At 42.5% G+C, this 13,168-nt stretch overlaps 1 protein-coding gene across 6 annotated transcripts in view; it reads left to right on the forward strand.

The window, feature by feature from the left end:
• rif1 (replication timing regulatory factor 1) overlaps positions 1-5,359 on the forward strand; it is a 54,432-nt gene extending 49,073 nt beyond the window's left edge. For 2 of the 6 annotated variants that reach the window (XM_054787081.1, XM_054787082.1), the window contains one exon: positions 155-1,697. In XM_054787081.1, the coding sequence (XP_054643056.1) occupies positions 155-444 (290 nt within the window). In that variant the 3' untranslated portion in view covers positions 445-1,697. Of the gene's footprint in view, positions 1-154; positions 1,701-3,176; positions 3,204-3,261; positions 3,334-4,740; positions 4,807-4,901 lie in introns of those variants that run through there. The other 4 variants (XR_008572439.1, XM_054787080.1, XM_054787079.1 and 1 more) reach the window with 4 other exon arrangements.
• The last annotated feature ends 7,809 nt before the right edge of the window (positions 5,360-13,168 follow it).

Here is a 13,168-nt window from a genome sequence, read left to right on the forward strand (position 1 = left end):
GACCGGATGTGAGTTTATTTTTATTTATTTATTTATTTTTTCAAAGCAAGGAGAAAGCATGAAGAGGTTGCTGTTGTCAGGGTGGAAAAATAGAAATAAATGGTGATGAAGTGTACTAGTAAATGTAGTAAATATGATTTCTTTGTTTGTGCAGCCACAGCATTGCTGGACCAGCCAGGTCCACCTCCCACCAGGCTGGAAGAGGACCCCGCTCACCTCCAAATGACGGACCCCTGTGAGGCTGTGGCGCCGGAGGCTCTCTTAGGGGGTCCACCGGGTCTCCTCTGCCAGCTGGACGCTGTGGACGGCGTGCTGACTCGGCCTCTTCTCAAGCAATGTTCTCCACAGCAGCTCTTAGACATGCACCAGCGTTTGACGGGGATGACCAGTCGTGTCGTGATGGAGATGAGCACTCGACTCAGCACCGCTCACCAGCGTCCCTGAACGTGCCATGGACTATGTCCGCATCTCCTGGCCTTTTTTTTTTTTTTTTTTTAATTGTCTCCCCTTTTTAATAGCGACACACACACACACACGTGCGCTGGTCCCTTGTAGGTGTTTCCATAGTGTACATACTGTAGAATGACTTTAGATATTTTGTCTTGTTGTGAGCACATGTGGTTCTTTTATTTTGCATTTGTGCTTTTTAAGTACTTCAAATAAAACGCTTGGACTGAATGTATTTGAAAGACAAACCTGAGCAGCTCAAGTCTTTTCTTTTCTGGCTTTTTTTCTTATTTTTTTTCCAAGTGCGATGACAACCACAGAACAGGAAATGGAGCGGCAGAGCTCGTAAAAAGCCAGTAGGTGACAGTAACGCTCTGCCAACAGCGGCTGTTGTGCCGCTTACGTCTTCTTACACGTGCCTGACAGTTAAGGATGCAGCTTGAAATGTTGTCTGGGCAGCTGGACAGATGAATTGACTTTATGGGAGGGAAACTGAAGTGTTTCATCCTCTTAAGTGATTTTTTTTTTTTTTTGTCCCGATGCGAAAGTAAGAAGGTGTTTATGTCGGCAGAAAAGCGGTTGCCAGATCCTCCTGCTGCATTCTTGCACAAGTCAGACCAGGCGGCGTCAGGAGAGGTTCTTGAAGAGAAGACCCCACAAAAGGTGCGACATGGTGGTGGTGATGGTGACTGATGGTGATGTGTGGTGATGGATGTTGCAGGTCGATAGAAGACATGTTGCTTCAGCAGCTTCTGGTTTGCTCCGTCTGGATCCTGCAGGCGCTCCATCTGGCCTCCAGCAGCAGTTAAGTCGTGATCAATTGTCGATCACCATTGATGATCAATGTGTGGCCTTTTTTAAATTTAATTTGTATCTGTGACAGAAGACGGGCGTCCTGCTTCCACGTGTCGTCTTTTTGTTCCTCCTCTTCCTCCTCCCTTGTTTCCTCCGCTTCAGCGCAGACAGGAAGTGACGGTAATCATGGCCGAGTTGATTATATTAGGTAACCCTGCACCGTGGCACGGTGACAGGACAGCAAACATACAGCGGCTTCCATGCTGCTGGTGGAAGTATGTTCTCATTTTCCTGACAATTGACGTGATGTTTGGTCAGGTGGATGTCACGGAACACATCACTGGACCTCAAGGAGAGAAGGTGGGCCACAACTCTTTGGGAAACAATTTTACTTCTGAAAATAAATAGTAATTTAATAAAAGCTTGTTTTTGTCTTGAGTTCTAATTATATTGTATAATAATACCAATACCATTGTATAATATGTGGCGAGTAAATACAGTATATTTACATTTACAAGTCAATCATACTGATACTGTAGAATAAATATTTATGTATATACTGTATGAACATTATTTTATTGTACAGTAATAGTCAGCCGTTATATTAAGTCTGTTAGATGTAGTTATAGATTTGTTGTTATAGATAGTACAATCATTACAGTAATCCCTCCTCTATGGCGCTTAATTGATTCCAGCCCGGACCGTGATAAGAGCATTTCCACCGAGTAGGATTCCTTATTCATTCCATAATTCATCATGAAATAATTTTGTAGGTAGAGCATAGAAAATGTGTTACTACCTAAATACGCTTTTGAGCATTATTAGAGCCCTCGAGACATGAAATAACACCCCTACAGTATAATTACCTTTACACTCCTATTACCCAATATAGTAGACATAACAGAAAATAAGACATATAAGACAAAGAACATGTTTACCACCTTCGAAATACACTTTTTAACATTAAAGCCCTCTAGACATGAAACAACACCCCTACAGTATAGTTATCTTTACACTCCTATTACCCAATATAATGGGCGTAAGAAAAAATTAGATCTATATAAGACAAACTTGTTTACCACCTTCTAAATACACTTTCAAACATTAGAGTCCTCTAGACATGACATAACACCCCTATAGTCACCTTTACACGAATAATAAGAGAAAATAAGGCATATAAAGAACATGTTTACCACCTTCTAAATACACTTTCAAACATGATTAGAGCTCTCCTAGATGTGAAGTAACACCCCCATAGTCACCTTCATCCTCCTATTACCCAATACAGTAGACATAAGATAAAATAAAACATTGAAGACATAGGAGATACTATATTAGCGTCACAATGTATTCATGCAACATTGTTACCATTTCTGTTTGATTAACGTTAGGGATTTAAATCTCATTTTGGTAGACGATTGGATATCCATCTACTGTAGATACACGGGTTAAGATACGATTCAAAAACAAAATATTTTAAAAGGAGAACGATTCTATATACGATTGAACGGTTACATTTGTTGATGTAGACATTAATCTTGCATTGTGCGAAAGATCACATATCACCAAGCATGCTGTAAGGCAGGGGTCCCCAACCACTGCTTCAGGTGAAATGATTGAAAAAAAGAAACACTTAAGCTAACATTTGTAAACCACTGCATCGAGTTGTATGTGAATTGATATCAATTTTGGAAACGTGGGCCATTATTTTGTTCCTATATAACAGTTAGAAACGCCACAGTTTTTGCATGTTTAATGCGAGCAGCGGATTGTACCACTTTGTTGGACGGCCCAAAAGCCAGCAGGTTGCTGTGAAATGTGCTTGAGGCTAGCAACGGGTAGCAGTCTAAACTTACCTGGGCTTTTTACAATTAGTGATTTATGAAAGTAGGCATGTCATTATTGTTCTAAGTGATGTGTTTTTCTTTTTAAAGGGCTGTAGAGGAGCCAGGGGACCTGAGGTACACACACGCACGCACGCTAGAAGTGCATGTGTTAAAGGTGAGTGTTTTATTTCAGGGTGAATCCGGTGTGACGGGTCCCCAAGGAGAAGCAGGACAAGCAGGATCAATAGGACAATGTGGTCAAAAGGTGACAATATAGAATAGTGTTTTTGCATGTTTGTCACACTTCACTGTTTCAGATCATCAAACAAATGTAAATATGAGCCAATGACACCGCAACTTAACACTTTATGCACTTTTTACATGAAACTTTTTATTAAAGGGAGAAAATAAAAATTCAAAGCTCCATGGCCCTGTGTGAAAAAGTGATTGCCCCCGCCCCCTGTTAAAACATAACTGAGCTGAATTGAGATCAGTGTGGAAAATGTTATAAAGCCATTTCTAAAGCTTTGGGACTTCAGCAAACCACAGTGAGAGCCATTATCCACAAATGGCCAAAACATGGAACAGTGTATCTGGAACAGCCAACCAAAATCACCCCAAGAGCGCAGCCACGACTCATCCGAGAGGTCACAAAAGACCCCACAAAAACATCCAAAGAACTGCAGGCCTCACTTGCCTCAGTTAAGGTCAGTGTTCATGACTCCACCATAAGAAAGACACTGGGCACAAACGGCCTGCATGGCAGAGTTCCAAGACCAAAACCACTGCTGAACAAAAACAACATTAAGGCTGGAAAACATCTTGATCGTCCCCAAGACCTTTGGGGAAATACTCTGGTCTGACGAGACAAAACTTTTGTAAGGTGTGGGTAACGCTGCATTTCATCATAGCAACAGCAAAATGTGGTGGTAGTGTGATGGTCTTCAGGACCTGAAAGACTTGCTGTGATAAATGGAAGCATGAATTCTGCTGAGGGAGAATGTCTGACCATCTGTTGGATGAAAGCAACTTGGGTTCTGCAGCAGGACAATGATCCAAAACACACCAGCAAGTCCACCTCTGAATGCATGAACACTTTGGAGTGGCCTAGTCCAAGTCCTGACCTGAATCCTATTGAGGTGCTGTGGCATGACCTTAAAAAGGCGCTTCATGCTGGAAAGGCCTCCAATGTGGCTGAATGACAACAATTCTGCAAAATTCCTCCCCAGCGCTGTAAGAGACTCATTGCAAGTTATCACAAACGCTTGATTGCCGTTGTTGCTGCTAAGGGGGGCCCAACCACTTATTAGCTTTAGGGGGCAATCACTTTTTCACACCACTGCATATACACAGGGGGAGACTTACTGTGAGGCAAACACAGGTCATTTCCTTGAGAGGCCTCGAGATTTCCAGGGGCCCCCCAAACTTCTCATAAAAACTGATGATTGTTTTTTTTTCTTTGATTTAAAATACATATTACTATTTTAGTCTAACTTCACATGTTTAAAAGCACATCAAAATGTGTAATCTATCTATGATCGCTTCTCATGCAATGGACCATAGTCCATTAACAAAACGTTAACCGTGGTATACTCTGTGTGTGTGTGTGTGTGTGTGTGTGTGTGTGTGTGTATTATTATTATTGTAATGAAATGGGCATAATTTTTTTCAGGGAGAGAGAGGCTACAGAGGCTGGAGGGGCCTCCGAGGTGAAAGAGGACTTTCCTGCCCGATGAAGGTACGTTGCGGTGGCTTATCTGTCCATCCATGACTTGACCTTTGAACACACATACTGTATAACGCTAAGCAAGTTAGTCTATTTTCATTTTGCAGGGCCGTACAGGAGGGAGTGGCATGAGGGTAAGTGTGGAGCGTGGTGTGTATTAGCTGAGAAAGGTTTGTGATTTATGTTCTGTCAGGGGGATGGAGGCGTGAAAGGAGACCCGGGACCCAGAGGAGATGCTGTAAGACATTTTTCCTTCCTCTTCTTGGAGCCTGTGGTGTTCCTCAGGAGTCTCTTCTAGAAGGTCAAAGGTTGTAGCAACGCTTGTGTCTTTCCAGGGCCGTCCGGGGCTGGCGGGCACGTGTGGAGGCAAGGTGAGTACCACCAAATACTGGACACAGAAAAAAGGAAATGGTGTCATCCATCCTTTCCGCTGTTTGGGATTTTGGTCAAGATGATCCAGTCCAGACGCGAGGAAAAGCGATTGATCTAAATAACAAAATAATAATAATAGTTAACTTTTATATTTCAACTATTTGTACATTTGATTTTGTTTAAAAATAATACAAAATAATAAAAAAAAGATCTTATTTTTAATTATTTTTAAGACTTTTTTTTTTATATTCTGTGTTTATAAAATTTGTATTTTATCCATCCATCCATCTTCCACCGCTTATCCGAGATCGGGTCGCAGGGAAGCCCAGATTTTCCTCTCCCGGCCACTTCGTCCAGCTTCTCCCGGCAGATCCCGAGGCGTTCCCACGCCAGTTGGGAGACAGTCTCTCCAACGTGTCCTAGGTCTTCCCCGAGGCCTCCTACCGGTCGGACTTGCCCTGAACACCTCCCAAAATTGCATTTTATTTAAAATAAAAATGAATAAAGATCTTATTCCATTTTTATATTTTTTTGCAATCTTTTTTAATATGGAGGACCAAACAGGACAAAATGAAATCAATCTTTAAATCATTAAGTGTCATTATCATGGTGCTAAATTACCATTTTAATACCATTCATTAAGGTAAACCAAATATACCGGTAATTATTTCACTATTTCTTTAATTATGTCACTATTTAATAATTCATGGACCTGTGTGCAACTTCATGAACTATTTTTATCTGTCACAACCACCCATCAGTGTCATTTTTTAAATTTTTTTTCATTTGTTTTCCTTTTGAATTAATTGGTATGAGTTTAAAAAAAAAAATGTTTCAAATAGTAAATGAACACTAAATGACTTTGAGAAACACAATGTACGTAAGTAACTTGAACTTGAAGTAACTAAGTTGTGAATGTGGCGTCATCCCAGGGTGATCCAGGCTTGTGGGGTGATGCGGGTGTTGCGGGTGCGCGGGGGCCCAGAGGAGAGCCAGGTGGCAGAGGAACCACGGTGAACTACTACAGTACATTATGGACTAACACGAAAGCCTTTTTCTGCAAAGCTTTTCAAATGTAGCTTTTTAGGGTTTGAAGGGATCACATGGGTCTTCAGGACGGCCGGGTTACCCCGGACCAGTGGGACCTCCTGGCTCAACAGGAGAGTCTGGACTTGCTGGACCAGGTGAGCCGCAGTCATTTAACCATTTAGCGGAGAGGAGAAGCCGACTGTCTTTGCTCGTGTTGCAGTGTTCCTCCTGGAAGGTCCACGGGGGGATCCAGGAAGTCCAGGACGTCCGGCTTCATGCAGTTGTTCACCAAGCCAACACCCAAGACCCCGTCGAGTCCAGATGGTAGGAAGTTTTTATTTTTTATTTTTAATGCATTCTTAATTTTTTTTGTAAATATTTAATTTGTTTAAAAATGAGTAAAAAAAAAGTGTTGATATTAAAAAAAATATATTGGACACATTTTATTTGATTGAATAAAAACAATAAATCATCCATCCATCCATCCATCCATCCATCCATCTATCCATCTTCTACCGCTTATCCGGGGTTGGGTCGCGGGGCCAGCAGCCTAAGCAGGAAAGCCCAGACTTCCCTCTATTTGGTCCAGCTCCTCCCAACGGATCCCGAGGCCTTCCCAGGCCAGTTGACAGACATAGTCTCTCCAATTTGTCCTGGGTCTTCCCTGAGGCCTCGGGCACCGTCGGCCGTGCCCTAAACACCTCCCCAGGGAGGCGTCCTGACCAGATATCGAAGCCACCTCATCTGGTCCTCTCAATGTGGAGGAGCAGCGGTTCTACTCGGAATTTCTCCCGGATGCCAGTGCTTCTCACCTTATCTCTGAGAGCCCAGCCACCCTACGGAGAAAACTCATTTTGACCGCTTGTACCCGCCATTTTGTCCTTTTGGTCACTCCCGCTCATGACCACAGGTGAGGGTAGGAACGTAGAACGAGCAGTAAATTGAGAGCTTTGCCTTTGGGCTCAGCTCCCTCTTCACAACAGACCGATGCAGAGTCCGCATCACTGCAGATGCCGCACCAATACACCTGTCCATCTCACGTTCCATGCTTCCCTCACTCGTGAACAAGACCCTAAGGTACTTAAACCCCTTCACTTGGGGCAGGATGTCATCCCCGACCCGGAGATGGCACTCCACCCTTTTCCGGGCGAGAACCATGGACTCGGACTTAGAGGTGCTGATTCTCATCCCGGTTACTTTACACTCAGCTGTGAACCGATCCAGTGAGAGTTGAAGGTCACGGCTCAAAGCCAGCATGACCACATCATCTGCAAAATGCAGAGACCCAATCCTGCAGCCACCAAACTGGAACCCCTCAACGCCCTGACTGCACCGAGAAATTCTGTCCATAAAAGTAATGAACAGAGTCGGTGACAAAGGGCAGCCCTGGCGGAGTCCAACCCTCACTGGAAACGGGTCTGACTTATTGGCGGCAATGCGAACCAAACTCCGGTTGAATGCCTTCTCCAAGTCCACAAATCACATGTAGACTGTTTGGGCAAACTCCCATGTGTCCTCAAGGACCCTGCTGAGAGTGTAGAGCTGGTCCACAGTTCCACAACTGGGACCAAAACCACACTGCTCCTCCTGGATTAGAGATTCAACTATCCGGCGGATCCTCTTCTCCAGCCCTGAATAGACCTTACCAGGGAGGCTGAGGTGAGATTCCATGATGGGTGGAACACACCCTATGGTCCCCCCCGGTCTGCCAATCCAATGGTACTTCCCCCGATGTCCATGTGATGCTGCAGAGTCGTGTCAACCAAGACACCCCTACAGCATCCAGGGCTTTCAGGAACTCTGGGCGGATCTCATTCAACCTCGGGGCCCTGCCACCAAGGAGTTTTTTAACCACCTTGACGACCTCAGCCCCAGAGTTATGAGATCCCACCTTGGAGTCCACAGGCATACGCAGTGTTGACTGTGCATGGCTTTCCCCCTCCTGAGATGCTGGATGGTGGTCCAGAATCTCTTCAAAGCTGTACGGAAGTCGTTCTCCATGGCTTCTCCGAACTCCTCCCATGTCCGAGTTTTTGCCTCAGCGACTGCCAGAGCTGCAGACCGCTTGGCTTGCCGACACCTGTCAGCTGCTTCCGGAGTCCCATGAGCCAAAAAGGCCCCATAGGACTCCTCCTTCATCTTGACGGCATCCCTCACCACTGGTGTCCACCAACGGGTTCTGGGCTTACCGCCACGACAGGCACCGACCACCTTACGGCCACAGCTCCGATCAGCTCCCTCCACAATGGAGGCACGAAACATGGCCCATTCAGACTCAATGTCCGCCGCCTCCCTCGGAACGTGTCGAAGCTCTCCTGGAGGTGGGAGTTGAAACTCCTTCTGACAGGGGACTCTGCCAGTCGTTCCCAGCAGACCCTCACAATATGTTTGGGCCTGCCTGGTCTGACTGGCATCCTCCCCCACCAACGGAGCCAACTCACCACCAGGTGGTGATCGGTTGATGGCTCTGCCCACCACAAAGTTGATCATCGAAGTGGGGCCCAGGGTGTCCTGGTGCCAAGTGGACATGTGGAGACCCTTATGGCTGAACATGGTGCTCGTTATGGACACAAATAAATAATCATTCCAAACAAAAAGTTGTTAGCTGACTTTGGCTTTTGCGTCTTTTGTAGGTTTTTCTTGCCGATGGAGTAGAAGCCATGAGGAGGCTGCGGAAGGAGAACGTGATGGTCCTGCGCAGCGACCAGAGAGCTCTCTACATCTTCACCGACCGCCAGTGGATCAACGTGCTGGTAAGCTCATCTATTAGCGTCAGCGCCGCTGAAGCGCACCTATCTGCTGACCTTGGAGAGAGTCTTTTTAAGGGAACACAGGCAAAATCAACAAATAGACGCTGTCGACTTACTATGGTATGTCTTCTCTTTCTACGCTGCTTTGATGGATGAAAAAGAACCCCAAAAGTGACCCCGCCCTGCGTTAAACCCCCCTCAGCCTGTCAGCCTTCCCTTCAATTGTACGGCACAGCTTAAAGCAGGGTTGTCCAAAGTGCGGCCCGGGGGCCATTTGGTTATTGGCACGCAGCACATCTTAAAAAAAAAGAAAAAACAGTAAAATTTGCAGTCATATTCTTATTTTTTTATGAAGAGACTCCAATAGAGGAGCTGGAAAGAGACATTAGCACCTAATAATATGAAGAAATGAGACTATGAGGGAGAGAGATTTCATACCTTCTACTATGAAGACAAAATTGCAAATTAAATGCAGGCCACCGTTATGTCATAAATTGTACATAAACGTTTTAGTGCTGTTACTTGTCATTGTTGGTTGGTCCATTTATTTTCTATTGGATGTGTATGCATTTTCTTTGATGGGGGGGAGAAGCAATGTCGAGGGATAAGATAATTGCATTCCATGTGCATTCACTGCAACATAGTGATCATGGGATTGGGGGGGAAAAGTTGTAAAAAAAAGTCATAATTTTACGTGGTAATATGATGAGGAAAAATAACATTTCAGTAGAATTGTGATGAAATATGAGAAACCAAACACAATAAAATGGTCATTTTTGGAAAATCGTTTGAATAAGGTCCAAATATTATGGTGATAAAGTTGTAATTAAAATGTATTCATGAGAAAGTTGAAATATTATTGTTTTTTTAAGTCGTAGTATGAGACACGACTAATAAAGTTGTCATTTTTGGAAACATTAGGTGGCAGAATAAGTTATACTATTATGAGAATGAAGTCACAATATTTTAGGAATAAAGTCATAATTACGACAAGAAAATGTACAAGAAGAAATTTGAATTAGTTGGAAAATGTAAAAAAAAAAACAGATGTGGTTTTATGAGAGTAAAATAAAAATATTTTGTAACAAGAACACAAGTTGCCATTTTATGAGAATATCCTCTTAATATTATGAGGAAAAATAGTCATTTTAGTAGCATAGCTATAAAATATGAAAGAAATGTTTGTTTGTTTTTAGTCACAATATTATAAGAAAAGAAGAATGACTTGGTATTCCCCCGGATTTGAGGAGTGATGTGCGTACTGATCCTGAAATATCGATACTTGGGATACCTCAGGCAATTGCTGTAATATTGATGTGAAATGTTTGTCTGTTGAAGCGATGACCTGAGCCATGTCTGAATTGTTTTCATTCTTAATGTAGTTCTTCATTATTTATTTGAATGGTGTTATTGTTTTTCTTTGTTTAAAATACCACTATCACATATTTTCTATGTTTTTGTTTAGTTTTCTCTTGGGTAGTAGCTTGGCTACACATCATGTAAGTCTACCTCAATATACAGTCAAACCTGTCTTAGCGGCCACCTTTATAGAACAGCCACCTGCCTATAGCAGCCACTGAAAAATCCCCCCCAGCAAATTTACATGTTATAGACCCTGTGTATAGCAGTCACCTGTCCAACGCAGCCAGCAGCCACCCATTTTGTCTCCCTTGGTCAATATCTGACCTGCATATAGCAGCCAAATTACCAACTCAAGTAGAAGCTTCTTGCACGAAAAAGTTTTGTTTTTCAATCAATGAAGGCGTCGTGTGTAGACTTTAATTACTGAGTCCTAGCTCAGTCACAATCATTCACAAGATCCACACAAACTGTCAGTTGTTCCACATAAAAAAGCCGTCTTCTTTTGAGCTTGCTATTTCCTGGTCAAACATGTAACTTTAAGAGCATTTGCACCAAAACATTACCGCAAAGTAGGCTGGGAACAGGACGTGCTCCCAGCGACGCTACAATTTAAAAAAAAAAAAAAAAAAAAAAAAAAAAAAAAAAAAAAAAAACATACGCTAGCATGCATGCGGCAGTGGGAGCAAAACTGAGTTCGGTTGTACTTAACTGAAGTATTTTATCAGTTATCAGTTATTATTAAGCCTCTAGCTTCCTTTTAGTAAGTAAAAACCTTGGCTATGATTGCACTACATTGTCATGTAGACCTACAAAGTACACTTGGAAGAACAAGAGGTGAATAAATGTATTGCAACTGATGTGAAACTGATGAGGGATAGGATTAAATAAGCTTTGCTTCTTCCTACTCCTTTTTGGACATGCAAAATTGTGAATTGTACTTGAATTGTGATGTGCTACTGTTTGACTCATGCATGTTCAGGATTAAAACCATGAACCATGATAATAACAAGCCTAGTAGTGCTGTACAACTTTTATCAGCAGTCCACAGTGCCCTCTACTGGACAACATTATTATTATTTTTTTCCCTTTTTTCCTCTACTGGCCAACATTCAAACTGGACGCCAACCTGTCTATAGAGGCCACCTGTCTATAGTGGCCACTTTTGCAGACTCCCTCTAGTGGCCACTATAGACAAGTTTGACTGTACTTCAGGGTTTCAACTATATTACTGCTGTTAAATCATTTAAATCAATGATTTTAGTGATAAATGGATTGAATGTCTTGTATTCTTTATGCTAAGATATATGAAATACACTGCTTTTTCAAATTTACCCCATTTGCAAAAGTATCGGTATCGCTGATAACATCACTAGCGTTGAGGCTTGCTTCATTTAGGAAAGTAGCCTCCAAGTGATGACATCTGAAGCGTCGCTGGCCGGCTGTACCCACGTGACCGACTGCTTCAAGAAGTGCTCAGGGGATTTGGCGGGCACACTGATCTGTAGTAATAAGTCTGGATAGCTCATACGTCGCACGCCGGAGTGCAAGCCCCTGAAGCCAAGAGACGCCATCTTACTACTCACATCTCGACTACATTCACACAGCGTACATAGTGTACAAAGCAGATGAAGAGGCTAGCAGAACATCTAGATTTTACATTAAAAAGCGGGGAGATTCTCCCATTCCTTCAAGTAACGCAACCTTCGTCCCTTAAAAACGATTTGATACGTTATTCTCTATCTTTTGCTATATTAAATGTACTTTTTCCCCTTCCAATTCTCATTGCCTTTGGGACAAAATTCTACTGTGCCCCCTGGCTCAGCACTCCCCTATAGCAATGATAGTTTTACTCCTCTAGAAAGAGATTTTAATTTTAACTGCATATCCCATCCCTTTTTTCCACTAAAATCCATGGTCATGATCCTTTACTTTTTATTCTTTCATACAATTCACTATGCTCTCATCTGTACAAAATATGAATCATAAAAGTGACTTTGGACAAGTTTTAAAATCTTAACAATTGGCTGATTTTTATTTTTTTTGTTTGTGTTATGAAATACAAATAACCTCCTTTCTGATACAGAAATATATTTGAACAAAAACCACAGGAATAATATGTGATAACCATAATGTATAATAACCATAAACACACACACACACACACACACACACACAGAAAAAAACAACACTGAAACAAAACCATATGCTTTGGGTAAGACAATACGTTGTTTGCAATCTCAAACATACAGGTATGCATGTTCAGTAATATTATTTTCCAGAGCATATCATATGAATGAATCCTTTTACGTCAGTCATTCAGCAGCAGCAAAAAAAAAAAAAAGTTTATCCAACTGAAGGGTAATGCCGAGTCAATTGTATGCCAACTGGCTTGCTAACTGCACTGTATACAACGCCTGGTAAGCATCATGGAAGCACTGAGATTCTCCCATTCCTTCAAGTAACGCAACCTTCGTCCCTTGAAAAATACATACATCATGATATAACAAAAATGTACGTAAATTTCCTCTTGGCTATAATAGAGCTATATAAACGTATCAATTCTGGACATACATTTAATCAGAGGAATTTTACACGATCGAAAATATGTGAGAGATCGACAGTGCAAAACCCTTAAATGATCAATCATAAATCTACATTTCAATCATACTTACAGGTGAAATGTTCGTCCACAGCCTTTGAACTGGCGATTTGTGCAGTTAATAGCTGCACATGCAGGCATCTTAAGTCTAAATTTGTGTCCAATCGGATTTAATAAAAGAAGTTCACCACGAATGCAAAAGCTTGCCCGAGAGGTGTTTCTTGCGAGTAGCAATATGGCGGCCGTGTGGCTTCACAAATCA

The sequence above is a fragment of the Dunckerocampus dactyliophorus genome, chromosome 9 (genome assembly GCF_027744805.1).
Source record: "Dunckerocampus dactyliophorus isolate RoL2022-P2 chromosome 9, RoL_Ddac_1.1, whole genome shotgun sequence".
Lineage (NCBI taxonomy): Eukaryota > Metazoa > Chordata > Actinopteri > Syngnathiformes > Syngnathidae > Dunckerocampus > Dunckerocampus dactyliophorus.